The sequence below is a fragment of the Phallusia mammillata genome, chromosome 5 (assembly GCF_965637545.1).
Source record: "Phallusia mammillata chromosome 5, kaPhaMamm4.hap1.1, whole genome shotgun sequence".
Lineage (NCBI taxonomy): Eukaryota > Metazoa > Chordata > Ascidiacea > Phlebobranchia > Ascidiidae > Phallusia > Phallusia mammillata.
This window is the reverse complement of record NC_137256.1, coordinates 17,128,722-17,144,487: the sequence shown is the minus strand read 5'-3', so window position 1 is coordinate 17,144,487 and position 15,766 is coordinate 17,128,722. Positions and strand designations below refer to the sequence as shown.

Here is a 15,766-nt window from a genome sequence, read left to right as displayed (position 1 = left end):
CTGTGTGGCATTGTTGCTACGTCTAGCTGTTACTGCGTCCTGATCATAGACGTCGTGTTTTACAATTTAGCGTTTGGAAATACCAATGCTTATCAGTGCGAAATAGTTGTAGATACTTTAGCCACGTTCCATAGTGTCTCAACACTGATATTTTTGCTGTTCTATTGGTTAAGGCAGCGAAGTATACCAACATCCAGTGATGAAAATAGATGCGAAAAAGAAGCTGATAAAAATTCTTACCATATTTACTGTGGTCATTCTACCACTGTGTTCAATAGCGGAGGTTGTTAGTTTTATAATTCAATTCCAAACTAAAACCGAAGGAAACGGATGTCAGATGATGGAAAATCTTACTCTGTGGCCACAATACACGGCTGCGGGTATTTTTGCCATCGGACGGTTTATGATGATATTTTTATTCGTTTATCCACTGAGACGTTCCGCAAAGGGCCCAAACAGGCACCGCATCAGGGCAATGTTTCGTCGTTTGGCAATTTTGGTATTTGTCACTGTTGTCTTCAATCAAGTACCCATTGTAATTGTGGGCATCGGCAGCAAGGCCTTTCTCGGACCAACAGTACACGTTCCGGCAATTCTATATGAAACCAACCTTATGATCTTTACCATATGTGTAGTTTTGTCGTTTAAGGCGTACAAAGAGATCCTGCTGCCAAAATGTGAAAGAAAAGAATTGCCAAAATCGTCAAATACTACGGCTTCCAGCAAAACATCTACAACTCCATGTCCCTTTGTTTAATATGCAAGTTAACTGCAGTCGCTTGTAAGTTTTTGTGTGTACGTTTTGTTTATTAAATGAAAAACTTTATGACTCTTTTATGTTTGAAAATTATTGCCTTTATTGAAATCCCAGAGACGTCAAAACATATTTGTTGCACAAAACTGCAGTCATGTACAAACCGCAGTAGGTAGCATATTGCACAATATTAGCACGACCCTGCATGGCAGGCTTGCAGCTATATCATGCCGTCTCTTATAAATGCTAAAATGTTTAGCAGTTTAAAATGATTCTCAACCGCGGCTTTTATGGTTGCATGCGGCTCCCAACTACTTATTTTGCGGCCCTCACAAGACCTCAGAAAATCACTTTATTATTACCATAAAAGCCATATGGCTTGTTATCATAAAAGCTAAAAATAAATGTTTCAAAATGTTTGTCTCTTAAGTCAGATTCGGTATTCTTTCTGCAGGGAAGTGTTGTTAACAAAAAGTAGACATTTAGATTCTTGTTGTTTTCTGCATTCTTTTTTAAATTCTTTTTTTGCGGCTTCTTACACACTTAGATGAACTACCTTTTGGTCCCGACAAAAAAAAAGAGAACCACTAGTTTAAGTAAACGATGCCAACCTCCCAACTATGATTTAACAACTAGCTACAAACCCTACAAACAAAAATACCCTATAAGTTGTTTTGTACAATAATTTACAAACATACTGCACGCAGAAGGGTAAAAGTGAACAAAGTAAATCTTCACGTATTGAACAAAGAAACGTAGAAATTTTACAATTTTTCATTGTGTTTCTTGCACATTAAACAAAAGGAAATGAAGTGGTAGATGTTTTGCTGGGTGGCGTCGTCACTGACGATGAGTTTTGTGTTTTTCTTTTTTTGCATTTTGGCAGCAAGATCTCTTTGTACTCCTTAAACGACAAAACGACACAGAAGGTATTGATCATAAGGTCGGTTTCAAATAGAATGTTTGGACCGTGTACTGTTACTCCAAGAATGCTCTGGGCGCTGCCCGAAATCACAATTGGTGCTTGATTGGAGACAACAGTGACAAATACCAAAATTGCCGAACGACGAAACATTGCCCTGATGCGGCGCCTGTTTGGGCCATTTGCGGAACGTCTCAGTGGATAAACAAATAAAAATATCATCACCAACTGTCCGATGGCAAAGAGACCCGCGCTCATGTATAGTGGCCACAGAGTAAGATCTTTTAAGGGCAGATATCGACATCCGCTTCCTCTGGTGTGAGTTTGAAACGGAATTACAAAACTTACAACCTCCGCTATTGAACTCAGTGGTAGGATGACCACGGTAAATATGTTGAGATATTTAATCAGCTTCTTTTTTGCATATGTTTTCATCACTGGATGTTGGTATAAACTGCGCTGCCGTAACCAATAGAACAGCAAAAAGAACAGTGTTGAGCCAATGTAAAACGCAAGTACAGTGTCCAAGGTTTTTTCGCATTGATACGCGGCATTAACATCTCCAAACGCTAAATTGAAAAACACGGCGTCTCCAATCAGGCCGCAGTAACAGCTAGACACAGCGACAATGCCAGACAAAAATACAAAGTTGCCTTTACGTTTGCTTGTTTCTACAGTCCAGGCGTACCTAAACTTCTCGTTACGAAACCCGTAAGCAAACATTCCCCATAAAGTCCAGGAGAGGAAAAAGAAGTAAAAAATATTAAGACTAGTGGCAGCGATCCATTGTGGAAGGTCCTGTCGACTGGTAAACGTCAAGTTGTTGCTGTAATTACCTTCCTGGCTGCTGTTGTTGTGGAACATCTGGTTTGTATTTGCAGTTACAATTAAACTTAAGCTAGAAACAAAACAAACGTTTTACTGCTAGATTTTCACAACGCATTAAACTTCTTGGTGCAAAGTCTAAAAGTGAACAATAATAAAAGTTAATCCTTATACTTACATTGATAATACGACCTACATCGATTAAAATGGCACAAAATCCCCTTTAAGCGTGTAACTACGGCAAAACTAGGCAAAATGAAAATCCTATATATATATAGTTAATGTAAAATTCGGTATAGCGCCTTCAATAGGCCTGGCGTACTGTGATTTATAGTTAATGTATATAGATAATTCTAATTACAGTTTTTCGGAGCGAGTATAACACAAAGGCCAGATTCGGAGTACATGCAGTTCCAACTCTGATACTTTTACGCTTTTCGTTTTATCTGCTAACTGATATGAAGGTTTCACTCGGTAAACTTTAGCTATTATGATCTTTTGAAAAAGATTCGGGTTTGGGCTTGTACTTTCGGGTCCGAAAATTTTCTCATGTAAAAACCGATCGGGATTTCAAAATTCATCGATCGCGATTTCAATATTCGCCGATCGCGATTTCAATATTTGCCGATCGGGATTTCAAAATTTATCGATCGCGATTTCAATATTCACCGATCGGTATTTCAATATTTACCGATCGGGATTTCAATATTCGCCGATCGCGATTTCAATATTTGCCGATCGCGATTTCAATATTTGCCGATCGGGATTTCAAAATTCACCGATCGCGATTTCAATATTTGCCGATCGCGATTTCAATATTCGGCCCTGCACGTGGTGAGTAAACATGCATTTACCAAAAAACGAAACAAAATAATAAACATGTGAAGTAAAATACCAAATTATCAGAAAACATTGCAGATCAGTCTTTAACGAAACTATGGTTAAAGAAAAAAGATTTGTTGTTGTACTTTAAACAGTATGTAACTTCGTTGAAATATATTCCGCCAAACCGACAACGAGGTTAAGTGAAACTGGCATGGTGAAAACGGTAGTATGTGATTAAAGTGTTTAGCAAAGCTTGGTCTAAATTGTGTCGTATGATAACCGTGTACATCATTGGCAATACCCCGCAGCACACCTTTATGTATTTCTTAAAAAAATTCCTACACAGGTATAGCTATAGCCATAAGAGCCACAAAATGTTTTGTCAAAGCTGTGGTAAACCTGTGGAAGAACATTTTTAAGTTTTGTCCTCACTGTTCTTGTAACATTCCCTTTGCAAATGAAAGTGAGGTTGCTGCACCTGGTAATGTTTCAGAGGGAAAGAAGTTAAAAAGGCTGCTTAGCTTTGACTTTTTTAATGCAAAGAAAAAAGAATCATTTCACTTCAGAGGAAAGATGAAAAAGACCAATACATCTTGAAAGCTTTTCAAAGATTGTAGTTCCAAACTTTGGTAATGATGGAAGTTCGAAAAAGATAATGGAAATAACTACTTTCAAGTGTTTTTTGGACCTTATGGAATCATGCTACTATGACGGTATGCTGAAAAATGATTGAAATTGTATGTTATTACATACATCACAATAGGTCCACCACAAAACCGAATAATTTGTGTTTTTTTTAATCACAGAAAAGTCACCAGTGTCATTTAAGGATTTCATCAAGTTCTTCACTGGATGCACCAGAAAACCTCCACTTGGGCTTCCGGTCACGTCTAAAACTGCGGGCCCACTTGGCCCAGCACTTCATGCAATTGAAAAACTGCGGGCCCACTATATCCAGACTTGTCGCGTCTCTTACAAGTATAAAAACTGCGGGCCCGCTATATCCAGGCTTGTCGCGTCTCTTGCGAGGAAAAACTACGGGCCCACAATATCTATTGCTTGGCCCGTCTCTCGCTGGGTAAAACGGACCAAGTGCTGGGCCAAGTGGGCCAAGCGGGCCAAGCGGGCCCGCAGTTTTAGACGTGACCCCTTGGGCTTCCACATAATGTTACCGTTGAGTTTAAACATGGGTGCATGACATCACAGAATGGTACCAAATGCAACTGTTTGCCTACTGCGAGCACATGTTCATTGATAATAACGATTCCTGTGCTGTTGGTTTTGGCTGTTGTTAAATTATATAGATAGTTTTGTATAGTTTATTGTTTTTGTTTGTATTGTTTTCTTCCTTCTGTCTAATGCTAGTTGGTTAACGCATTTGGTTGAGAAAAAGTGCTTCAAATTTACACAGATGTAAGTTGATGATCCAAAATTGATCCTCCTAAAGTTTGACCCCAAATGACCCGGCGGTTCACCTACAGACCCCCAAAACATTTGTATTAAAATGGCTCTTCTGACTAAAGTACATGATCTAGGAGTTTCATGCTTTGTTGGTTTGTACAATGTAAGGTATTTTAAAGAATTACCTTTTAATTGGATTCGCCCATCAAAACTGGCCTTGCACACTTATCAAGGTCAAACCTAGAGATTAAATTCTCAGATTGGGAGTATTGTTTATGTTCTTTTTTACTACTTTTGTAAATATGTGACAATATAATGTAAACAGGACAAAGCCTTTTAATGTTTGAGTTGATGCTTTCTACTAATTTGTCCTTTTAAAAAAAGAATCTAAAACTAAACAATTGTTTACCATGACCAATTCGCTTAAACAAAGGTGTGGGGACCCATTCGTTTTTGCTTGCAAAAACAATCTAATGGTGTATATATATAGTAAATCGATAAGAGTGGTACACAACATATAATATTGAAATGTATGGGAAAGCCACCTTTCTGGTTTTCAAGAAATATTACAGGGTGGCCTAAAATTGCAACTGGGTTCAGTTTGTTTTGATGTAAGGCACCATTTTTGTCATCAATGTGGTGACATTTATGCATTGGTTAGATATTCGTCAAAATTGTACTGTAAAATTTAACTGCAGGTCCGAAAAATATGAAGATTAAAGGGCAGTCATATGTAATATCCGTCCAAAATTTATATACCCTTGACTGCTTCTTTTATTTGTAAGTCACTCGCCCTGGATTCAACATCTGGGATTGTATTACCAAGACCAAATTTCTTTGGTATAGCCTAACATGGTCTTACCACACACAGATTTTTTAAATACACCTGATAAATAGGTTTAGTGAAAAGCAATTTTTTATTTTGTGACAAAATTTGCAACAATGTGTAACTCGATATATTTCGTTAAAAACTGTTTTTTTCATTGTATACATCATGTAAATTAATTCTTGAAATGCTTGCGAGTACTGTGCATAGATGCTTTCAAGTTGTGTTTCAGGAGCATTATGTTTCTATGTGTTCGTTTTATACAACAGTAGAATTCACAATACACATGCATTTAAATACAAAAAAAGTCTTAACTTTCTGCATGATTTTTCAGTGTTTGATAAAGAGACATCATGCCAATCTACAGGCATGCTATAGCTAGTTCAGTTTTCAGGTAGTGAAAATACTCTTGATGAGTGATTCTTTCTTGTTCTTCTGGTGGAAAATGGTTTTGTTCAATATAATCACACTGCCACAAGTCCACTTCCTTCAAATAGTTTTGAGTACCATGCAGTTCTGGAAAATTAAAAATGACATTAGGCCGCCCGGAAACAGTATCATGTCTTGATTTTCTTATATAATGAGTATTCCAATGATTCTTGAATTTATCCAATTCTAGTTCCAGTAGTGGTGTGAAACAATGCCATAAGCATTCATGCTGAAGAACATTGACTGGGGTGTAAGTATTCTGTTCAATTAAGTCTTTAAATATTTTCATCCACAAGGTAGTTACACGTTTTCTTAATGTTGACCACCATGCTTTTATCCGTTGGTTGTGTGGTGAAGTTCCATAAATGTGTGCATCCACAGTATTCATTAAACAACACTGAATGCTAGCAAGATGATTTTCTGTTCCACAGTCAGATCTTATTTTTTGGGGACAGCCACCAAAGGCTCCAACTGCGTCCATATAAAGGTGTCCAATAACTAGTGGGTTATTGTTTGCGAGTAGAACTTTCAACCAAATAATTTTCCTGCTGTACCCGTCAATGCAGACATGAATGCAAAAAACATTTTTTTTTTCAAAAAAATTTGGGACAGGCACGAAGTATTTTCTACGCTTTGAACATTGTGATTTTCTTGTAGCTGCACCTTCGGTATCTTTTTCACGCAAATACTTTTGTACACAATGGCGGGGTAACATGACCCCATCCAAGCGTATATTGTGAATGCCACAACCCTCTGTATCCCATTAAACAACCTGCACCGTCTATCTTCTTTCTAATAACATCTTCAACTGTGTTTGGCAATGTAAGTCCCCTTCTTTTGAGTCCAAGACAAGAAAGTCGAGTTTTAAGCGTTCTTAAACTCATGTAAACTCGATGATATTTTGCCAAAAACTGAATGATTATTTTGTAACTGTAGCCATCAAAGAAATACTTCCTGATCAAAATTTCCTCTATGTTTAATTTGTCACCACATTGATGACAAAAATGGTGGCTTACATTAATGTCAGTATTTTGACACTTTGAACAAGACATACTGCATAAACACACAAATAATGTTATGTAGTCAGCAGTTAGCGCTTTCAAATAGTACACGTACGCGTCATTTCAAGGTTTGAAACGTGTGTATTCAGGCGTGAATATTTGTCGCCTATTTTTTCTCGAATATTGAAATCGCGATCGGCAAATATTGAAATCGCGATCGGTGAATATTGAAATCCCGATCGGCGAATATTGAAATCCCGATCGGCGAATATTGAAATCGCGATCGGTGAATATTGAAATTCCGATCGGCAAATATTGAAATCGCGATCGGTGCATTTTGAAATCCCGATCGGCAAATATTGAAATCGCGATCGGTGAATTTTGAAATGCCGATCGGCGAATATTGAAATCCCGATCGGCGAATATTGAAATCCCGATCGGTGAATATTGAAATTGCGATTGGCGAATATTGAAATCGCGATCGGTGAATATTGAAATCGCGATCGGAATATATATGTCGATTTTAAAATATATTTTGCGATTTAAACTTTTTCGCACGTTGCCCTTATGGGCCACCGTATAAACCAAACCGCAACTACAACACCTAATGCCAACAAAAGAAAGTTTTTGCATAAAGCAAGGACTTCGTTACGTGAAAATTAAGCAAAAATAACTACAAATCGCACGGCAAAGTTCTGCTGTTGTTTGTTTGCAGGTAACTGAACCGTTTATCTGGTGAAAAATTTCCTTTTTGTTGTTGGTATACCAAGTCAAGTCAAGTCTTTTCACTGCTTTTCACAACTGTCGCGTTATCTTATGGTCAAAAAACAAATCTGTGACCAAATCAAATAAGTGTATCAAATTCTAGTATAACGTCATTAAAACTCACCAGCACTAGGCCTATGTAATCATGCACTTTAACACCACCCCCTATGCTTGTCCAAATTACAAGGTATATGCCAATTTACAACATAACTTACACGACTTATACTGCAATAAATGTTACCGTTGACATTACTAATCCTTGCCAAACAACGGACACAACTGTGGTACGAGAAATAGGATCACCAAAAAGAGCGCTACAATGTACCGACGTAACAATCATAAAACTTGTTGCATAGTTAGTTACTTTCAAATCAATCTCCACATTCGGCAATCAGCATCAACAATTTTCAGTTTTAAAACAATTTTGAAAGTACATACATATTTGACTCTGTATTTTTTAACCGAATAACTATGCGCCCCCTGGACCCCCATGGGCTCCGGTGCGGCGCACAGGCCTAACTCCCCTCTTGTGGGGGCGTGGGGCCTGCTTGTGTCAGTAGTTAAATGAAATTTTCTAATCGTTACAAATAAGTGGCGGGGGGAAACAATTGGCAACACTACACTACTTGAACTATAGCGTACCAAAATATTCTAATATGTTTCTATAGGTCGGAAGTTATTAAACCACACTTGTTAAAAATATTTTATTTCGCCTGCACATCACGAATACTCGTTTCAAATGTCATAGTGTTTTGTCAATCGTTTGTTCAGCGATCACCAGAGGGGCCTCGCATTTATTTCCTATGACATCACAATGACTTTGAGTTAGCTGATCATCCCGTGCCATGCCTTGTTGTAACGAAACCGTTGCCGAAACGATTTCATCTTCTTGTGACATCACAATCGAATGGTGCTCGCTCGAATTTGTCTGAAAACAAACAATTTTATCAGAAACAACGATAATACTACCGTGCTTTTGACACGGTTGCGGCATCAAACAGTTTTGTTTAGGCATGGGTTTTTAGCCTGTTACTTCCAACAAAATTGCCTATGTCTTGTTACCAACTGCCCTGAGGAGACCTGATAGGACAATGGACACTGTCTGCAGCTTACTTATCATATATTGGCTCAAATATTGGTTTATGACACACTTTTTGAAGTTGTGTAGTAACGTTTTAGCACTATATTGTTGAAGAGGGATCGGGTCGTAAGGTAGGGTTGCCATATTTTATGATACACAATCCCTGACAAAATTTATCTCATTTGCGTTAACCCAGTGGTTCTCAAACTTTTTCGGTATTTTCTCGAAACGGTCCCTTTGCCATTATTTCGAAGGGGTTGTGGTCCAAAGTCTGAATGTGTTTTTCAGAAAAAGGAAAATTGATTGCAAGATTTTAGCTAGTTATGTAAAATTCTGCATAACAATGTTCCAAATCTGACATTACAGACAAGACAAAAACATTATAATTGTGCGCGAACAATTGCATTTTTGTTAGTTGGCATGCAATAAAGCCTATGGAGACGGTCGATTCTCAATTTCACTTTGATTTAAACATATTTAGTTCTACAAACTGACGCTAAATTAGAATATAGAATTACTTCCAGCTTTTTGCGGTCCCCGCAAAATTGCCTCACGGAGCCCCTAAAGGGCCGCGGACCCCAGTTTGGGTTAACCTTTTTGCGATCCAATTACTTCTATTGCGGAATAAATTTAGAATATTCGGAAGTCACGCGGACAGTGACACTAAAAAACGTTAGATACGATACTCTGATCCTTGTTAATGAACTTTCTGCGTAGACTTCTGTTTAGTCAAGTTTATCAGGCTAAGCTTACTACTCTCACTATCCTTGAAACAATAAGCACATATATCACGGGTTGCCAACCTTTGACACTCTAAAAACTATTCGGACCAATTTCAAATTGTCACAGAAAAACAACAACACTGGGAGCAGCCCTTCTAAAGACCTTTTCAAATTTGAAATAAAATGCCACTGTAAAAACGTTTTTATATCTCACGACTTTTTGTTGTTAGTTAATTCCTTGCATATTAGGTACACAGTTAAGGCAAATGAAACTTCCCACGTAGCATCGAACGCTGTGTTTTCTTAAGACGCAGATTTTTATATCTGTATTTAACGGGTATTGTTAGACAACTAGTAACAAACAGATATTGTTACGCGCGCACACACACACACTGCAAAACGAAACAGTAACCTTGTGCGTTAACCTGCGCGCTGCCAGTTTACCTCTATACATTTCATGGTATAGACGCGGTTGCAGCTAACTACTAGAAATTTTCTCCGTTGGTGCATTAATTTCATAGTATATCTATATTTTTTTCCTAAATTCCTGACTTTTAATTACATTTTAACATTTCTCCCTGACGCAGATTTAAACACTAAATTCCCTGACATGTCAACCCTATCATAAGGTAGCTTTTAATTAAGTACCTGTAACGTTGGTGCAGGTTTGACTAACAAATTTTCATCAATCATGACCTCAATTGAATGACCTTGGGACATCAGCTGGGCAAGGTCATCCACCTAAATTAACACACAATAAATTGTAACTTTTTGTTGTGGCTGCATGAACATCAAATAACCTTTATAATCACATGCACAAAAAAGCTTGATAAATACCTTTAAAATGGAGTTGTCTTGTTGAGCAATGTTTGGGTTTGGAACATCAAGTACCTATCAAGTTTCAAAACTATTAAACCAACCTACATTGAATCGTTTTTAAGTTGGTTTTATTTTTTCATTATTTTAAAGCAGGGGTGTCCAACACGTGGCACGCAGAGCATTTGAAAATGGCACGCGAGCTTTTGCACATTCAGATGGTAAACGTTAGGATCTGTCACGGAATTAAATTTGTTTCTATTGATTCTTCTTGGCCTTTATTCTAACTCCTGTAAAGATTACCAGTGGAAAGGTACACAACCCACTAATTGGATTGTTCGTTTTTGACTTTAAAAAATTTAAAGCCTTCTTGCCATAGGCGTACAGCTTCAAAAAAATGCCAGGGGTGCGACTTTTGATCAAAAGCGCCGACACCTATACCATGTGCAGTATACGGTATGCGACTATATGCCAAAACCTTTTCTGTGTTTTAGCCTGTAGTTTCTGTCACATTATATTGTAAATAGTCACTTGATACATTTCTTTGTGTTGTTGGGGTGTTTGCTGTGCGTCTAATAACCTCTGCACATGTAATGAGCGCGTACGCACATTGTTATTTTCTTTGTTTTATTTCTGCACCGGTAATAATTATTGTTTCATAAGTTTGTTACTTTATTTTCACAGTTGTTTTCCCAATGATTTTTCACACTCTTTGTTTTAATGTATCTTGTTTTCACAATGTTGTTAATATTTGTTTATATTTTGATAATATTTACCACGCACATTTTCATAATGTTTACCACTCACACTTTTATTTAACGTTATATTTGTTTGTACATATTTGCGTTTTCACGTTATGTATTCACACGTTTTAATGTACCGCTACATTCGCTTCCTTTATCAATCGTCTCACACCAATGATTTGGACGTCGACGTGTCGCACCTGTACGTTGTAATTGGACGCAGAGATCACGTGACTTCGTGCCTGCCGTGCTTCGTTTTAGATTTGAGGCAGTTCTCACCTGGGCCTCGTGGTGTTTAGAGCGTTGGTGTTGTAGTTGGAAAACGTGGTGGTGTTGTGTTGTAGCGTATTGAAGCTGTGAAAGTTGCTGGCGTTTTTGCTATTTTATATTATATTAAACTTGTTTTAGTTGGGGCCCTGTTCGGTGTGACCACTCAACTTTGGTTTTAGCGGTAAGCCGTTAGTGCAGGGTGACCTGGTTTCTTTTACCAAGTTAGGGGCGGTGATCCCGCTATAATTGTGGATAGGGTTGGGTAAGCTTGTTTTATTTAGTAAAAGATAACCATCTCGCCTTTCCCAAAAATCCTAGGCCAAATTCGGGATCACCTAACTAATTTCGGTTACACACATACCGAAAAGACGATTTGCCAAATCAGTCATTTTAACAACGATTTAGTTTTTAAAGAACTTGTTACGCAAGAAATAAAAGTAAATCCAATTCACGTTTCAAATATAGCTGACCGTGCATTGTTGACGCCTAAACTTAGGTCATCTTGAATCAAGTTTGGGCCGTTGCAGTGCATTGTAAACGGACATTGAACACGGCTTAGGAATCGGTAATGCAAACCTACATAACAACATCTAAATGCGGCTATAAACCCCTAGCATTGTTTAATGTTTGCCCATGGAATTTAATAACAAAAAATTACAATTGTTTTTATTTCAGAAAGTTATTGCGCCACATAATACTAAAACGTTAGTGAACGTGCCATGTTTATGTCGCAATAAAATGCCCGTTTGTTTCGAAACAATTGTAATTGTTGCGTTTCAACCGATGTCTGTTCAATTAATTACGTGACTACAAACGCATTTGTGTTTAGTTGGAAAAACATTTTATACCGACGTAACTTGAACAAAGATAAGTTTTTGACGCACACAAAGTACTCCAGTGCCCCATTTTTTAACCGTTTAGTAGGGTTCTACATATTAGTCAAATATTCGGATTGAGCCCGTGCCGTTAAGACGTTTAAGACATGGTTTGGAAAAAGTACCAAAGGCTGAAAAATTGGCACGGCGTCGTGTTCGAGTTGGACACCCCTGTTTTAAAGCATAATAACTAATTCAAACATTGTCTTACCCTATCTGCTCTTTTCTCATGATTGCGTAGATGGACTTTATAATTTCCTCCGTGGTTAAAATATCTCCCACAATACATGCAAGGTCCATACAAATCACCTTTGAATTAAGTTTTTATTTAATGATAGAATGGAGAAAAAATCCATCATAACCCTAGTTGTCTTATAACAGCAAAGACCTAGTCACTTAGACAAGGTGTCAAAAACAATATAAAGTAGGGCTTACCTGTATGTTCACGCAAATGCCTTTTATAATCGCATTTATAAGCATAGGATTTATCACAGTGTTGACATTTAAATGGCTTTTCTTTTGTGTGTGTTTTCATATGTTCCCTGTTGATGTTATGGAACATGGTTAGCTCTGTCTAATTTTTCATAATCCAGAGTAGCGTTTGCACACCTTACTTGGGCTCTTGTAGAAAAGAGCTTTTCACATTGCATGCATTTTTTCTTCTTGATTCCAGCATGCCAGAGTTTGTGTTTGCAAAGTGTTGAAGGGTCAGCAAAGGTTTTATTACATTGGGGGCATTGATAGGGGCGCTCACCTAAATGCAGACAAATGCTCTTGTACCTGATATCGTAATATCTAATAACAATTGATGAAAATATTATTTCACTCTAACCATATATGAAACAATATTTCAAACAACCTAAGATTTTAGGCCCAGCATGTATATATATATATATTTACATATATTAACATGTCCGAATGCCCCAAAGTGGAGTACATTTTGATCAGAAAGACTTAAAATTTGGCATTAGAAGTAGAACAAACCTGTATGGCTTCGTTCATGTATTCTTAGGTTGTAGATGTTAGCAAAAGACCTTTGACAGTAGCTGCACTGGGCAGGTTTTTCGCCCGTGTGCATTCGAACATGTGCTTCTAACTTGTGAAGTGTCATATGTTTGTCACACATAGGGCACTTGTAACGCGAAACTGCTTTTCTGCCCTTCCTTTCACCATTTAACGTTAACTGCATATTTAAAACAAGTGCTGAAAACATTTACAACACCAATAAATTTCACCATCATTTAACAAAAAATTTTATTACACAAAGAATACCTTGTCTTGCGAAATAATAGGAATCACCTCGGCACTGAAACAAAAGTACAATAGTGGCATTTGGATGCAAACTATTATTGTAAATTTTCAAACATATGGAAAAACTAATTGAAGTTAACAAAAGCTAGCTTAAGTTCATTATAACAATTAATTTAAATAAATACCTGGCTAATTTTTCATGTTTTTCAACAACCCCGCTTTCAGAGAGTTCAATTTCAATCTACAATTTTAAAATGCAGGAATCATTTAACACATTTAATCATAAACATTACTGCCAAGGTAGTGGTGTATATAGAATACATCGTGTAGACGTTTCGACAAGGAGTGCTTTATATACCGTGTTCCACAGCTTGATTGAAAACATGTACTGATGATGACAACAGAGATTGTCGAAACGTCTACACGATGTATTCTATATACACCACTACCTTGGCAGTAATGTTTATGATTAAACTACTTTTCAAGTCCGTGCATAGTGTTCCCATTTAACACATGTTTAGCAAAAAATACAAAAAAAGGTTTTGAATTTCCCAGAAAACATACCTGAGTTTTTTCATCTGTGATACAAGACATTTCACCTGCAAAAACATTGTCAGGTAAAAGCACTATAACTGTTACACTGAGTTTTTAAGGACATTGGTGTAAACTTACTTTCAATTGTTTAAACCCAAACATGTTACATTAAAGATCCTTAAAACATAGCCAGCATGCACTTAAAAGTATTATTTTAATAAATGAATGGGAACAGCTACAAACCTGTTTCAGTCACATCTGGTTTTGATGGAGTTGCCAAACTGCTACCTTCATTCCTTGACAGAATGGTTGTTACTAGCAAAACAAAATTGAACAGGTATATGAGAAAAAAAGTCAAAACACAACAGGGCAAACATTCAAACCTTCATTTTTTTCATTTGCTAGTTTAAATTTTTCGCACAGTTCAACGACAGATGATATTTGTAAAAACGTAGAGGTTGCTGATACTTGATCAACATTATCCATGTTTACACAAAGCTTGGCAGTGTACATGAAGTCAAGAAGAATAGAAAAGTATGCAGCTTCAACACCATCTAAGTTTATGTTAGGAGTGTTGTCCTGTGAGGAATAAACAAATTAAAAACGATTTTTTTTCCAAATATCCAGCATGTATATGACACCATTATTGAAACAGTTCAGCAGTGTATAAAAACAGTCCTATGACAAAAGGTAAGAAAAAGGGTCTCTATGCAAGTATTTTGTTTGAGATAATGCACAATTTGGTTTCTTTGCAATAATTATGGGAAGTTAAAAATAACAAAAACAGGAACCATTTGAAAAAAAGTTGCTAGTAAACACCAGTCTGCAGAGTGTGGCAGCTGCACGCACGATTATTTTTTGAAAAAAAAAATTTGCACATCAATTTTAAGGGGTTGCACGCGGAAATTTCGCCCAAAAGGCATTTAACTGTACTGCCTTGACCTCTTTTACTTATTTTGCGCCTGCTGAAATTGGCCTTGCAAGCGAACTTACGGGTCGTGCATGTGGGACATGTTGGTCCTGCACGAACGAGATCTCGTCGGGAACTGCCATGTTCTGCAGACTGGAGTAAACAGAGGCACAAGCTGTAAACATTTTGTATATTTATGATCTTACCCCTACAACTGATGATTCTTGTAACACAGAATGAAACAAAGAACTATGTGCAGCAAGCAATGCTCTGTGGGCAGGAAACTTTTCGTCTGTAAGAAAAAAATATATAAACAAGGCTATAAGTAAACAAGCTTTGTTATAATATTCTATGTCAACTTTTTGCTTGGACCTTTGCAATTACCATTACATTTTGTTGATTTTTGTGCAGTAAATAGTAATCGACAAAATATTTCTGAGTTATCTGATTTGTTTGACCTGATTTTTTTTTTTTTTTTGACAAGATTTTTTTTTGGCAACTTTTTTTTCCTGCTATGCTGTTAATGACTTACATATAAAAAAAAATTGACAAATTTCAGTACACAATTAAAATTTCATACCGGAAACAAGAATGGTAACGTCGGTAAAAATGTTTTGATTTCTTTGCTTGTTTAGTTCTTCCAGGGTTCTCGCTGGATGAACCAAGGATTGTAGAACCATTTTAGCAGCCTGCAGTTGGACAACTTTAACTCCACAAAAAGCAAACGAAACCAAACACCGCTGCAATCAAAACACCAAATTACCAAATCGCATGTGTTGCTCTCTTGTCGTTTTACAGCTGTCACTCCAGTATTCA

At 37.1% G+C, this 15,766-nt stretch overlaps 2 protein-coding genes across 2 annotated transcripts; both read right to left on the bottom strand.

Moving 5' to 3' along the window:
• Positions 1-5,621: 5,621 nt before the first annotated feature.
• LOC145230337 (uncharacterized) lies at positions 5,622-7,122 on the bottom strand. The gene has a single exon (XM_080095733.1). It carries the CDS (start codon positions 6,695-6,697, stop codon positions 5,915-5,917), a length of 783 nt encoding a protein of 260 aa, XP_079951859.1. The 5' UTR covers positions 6,698-7,122; the 3' UTR covers positions 5,622-5,914.
• A 1,315-nt stretch (positions 7,123-8,437) lies between these two features.
• On the bottom strand, positions 8,438-15,710 carry LOC145228486 (uncharacterized). Its single transcript, XM_080093553.1, has 14 exons — positions 15,531-15,710; positions 15,157-15,242; positions 14,424-14,619; positions 14,284-14,355; positions 14,071-14,105; positions 13,692-13,747; positions 13,528-13,561; positions 13,240-13,438; positions 12,865-13,009; positions 12,691-12,797; positions 12,467-12,564; positions 10,389-10,442; positions 10,200-10,292; positions 8,438-8,676 (listed from the first exon to the last, which is right to left on the bottom strand). Exons 1-14 carry the CDS (start codon positions 15,628-15,630, stop codon positions 8,491-8,493), a joined length of 1,461 nt encoding a protein of 486 aa, XP_079949679.1. The 5' UTR covers positions 15,631-15,710; the 3' UTR covers positions 8,438-8,490.
• Positions 15,711-15,766: the final 56 nt, after the last annotated feature.

Bases quoted from the DNA above. Each gene is read 5' to 3' on its own strand.
- LOC145230337 (XM_080095733.1), bottom strand. From the start codon at position 6,697: ATGTTACCCCGCCATTGTGTACAAAAGTATTTGCGTGAAAAAGATACC.
- LOC145228486 (XM_080093553.1), bottom strand. From the start codon at position 15,630: ATGGTTCTACAATCCTTGGTTCATCCAGCGAGAACCCTGGAAGAACTA. The intron at 13,748-14,070 runs GTATGTTTTCTG...TTAAAATTGTAG, and splicing joins TCACAGATGAAAAAACTCAG to ATTGAAATTGAACTCTCTGA. The intron at 12,565-12,690 runs GTAAGCCCTACT...CTTAATTCAAAG, and splicing joins GCATTTGCGTGAACATACAG to GTGATTTGTATGGACCTTGC.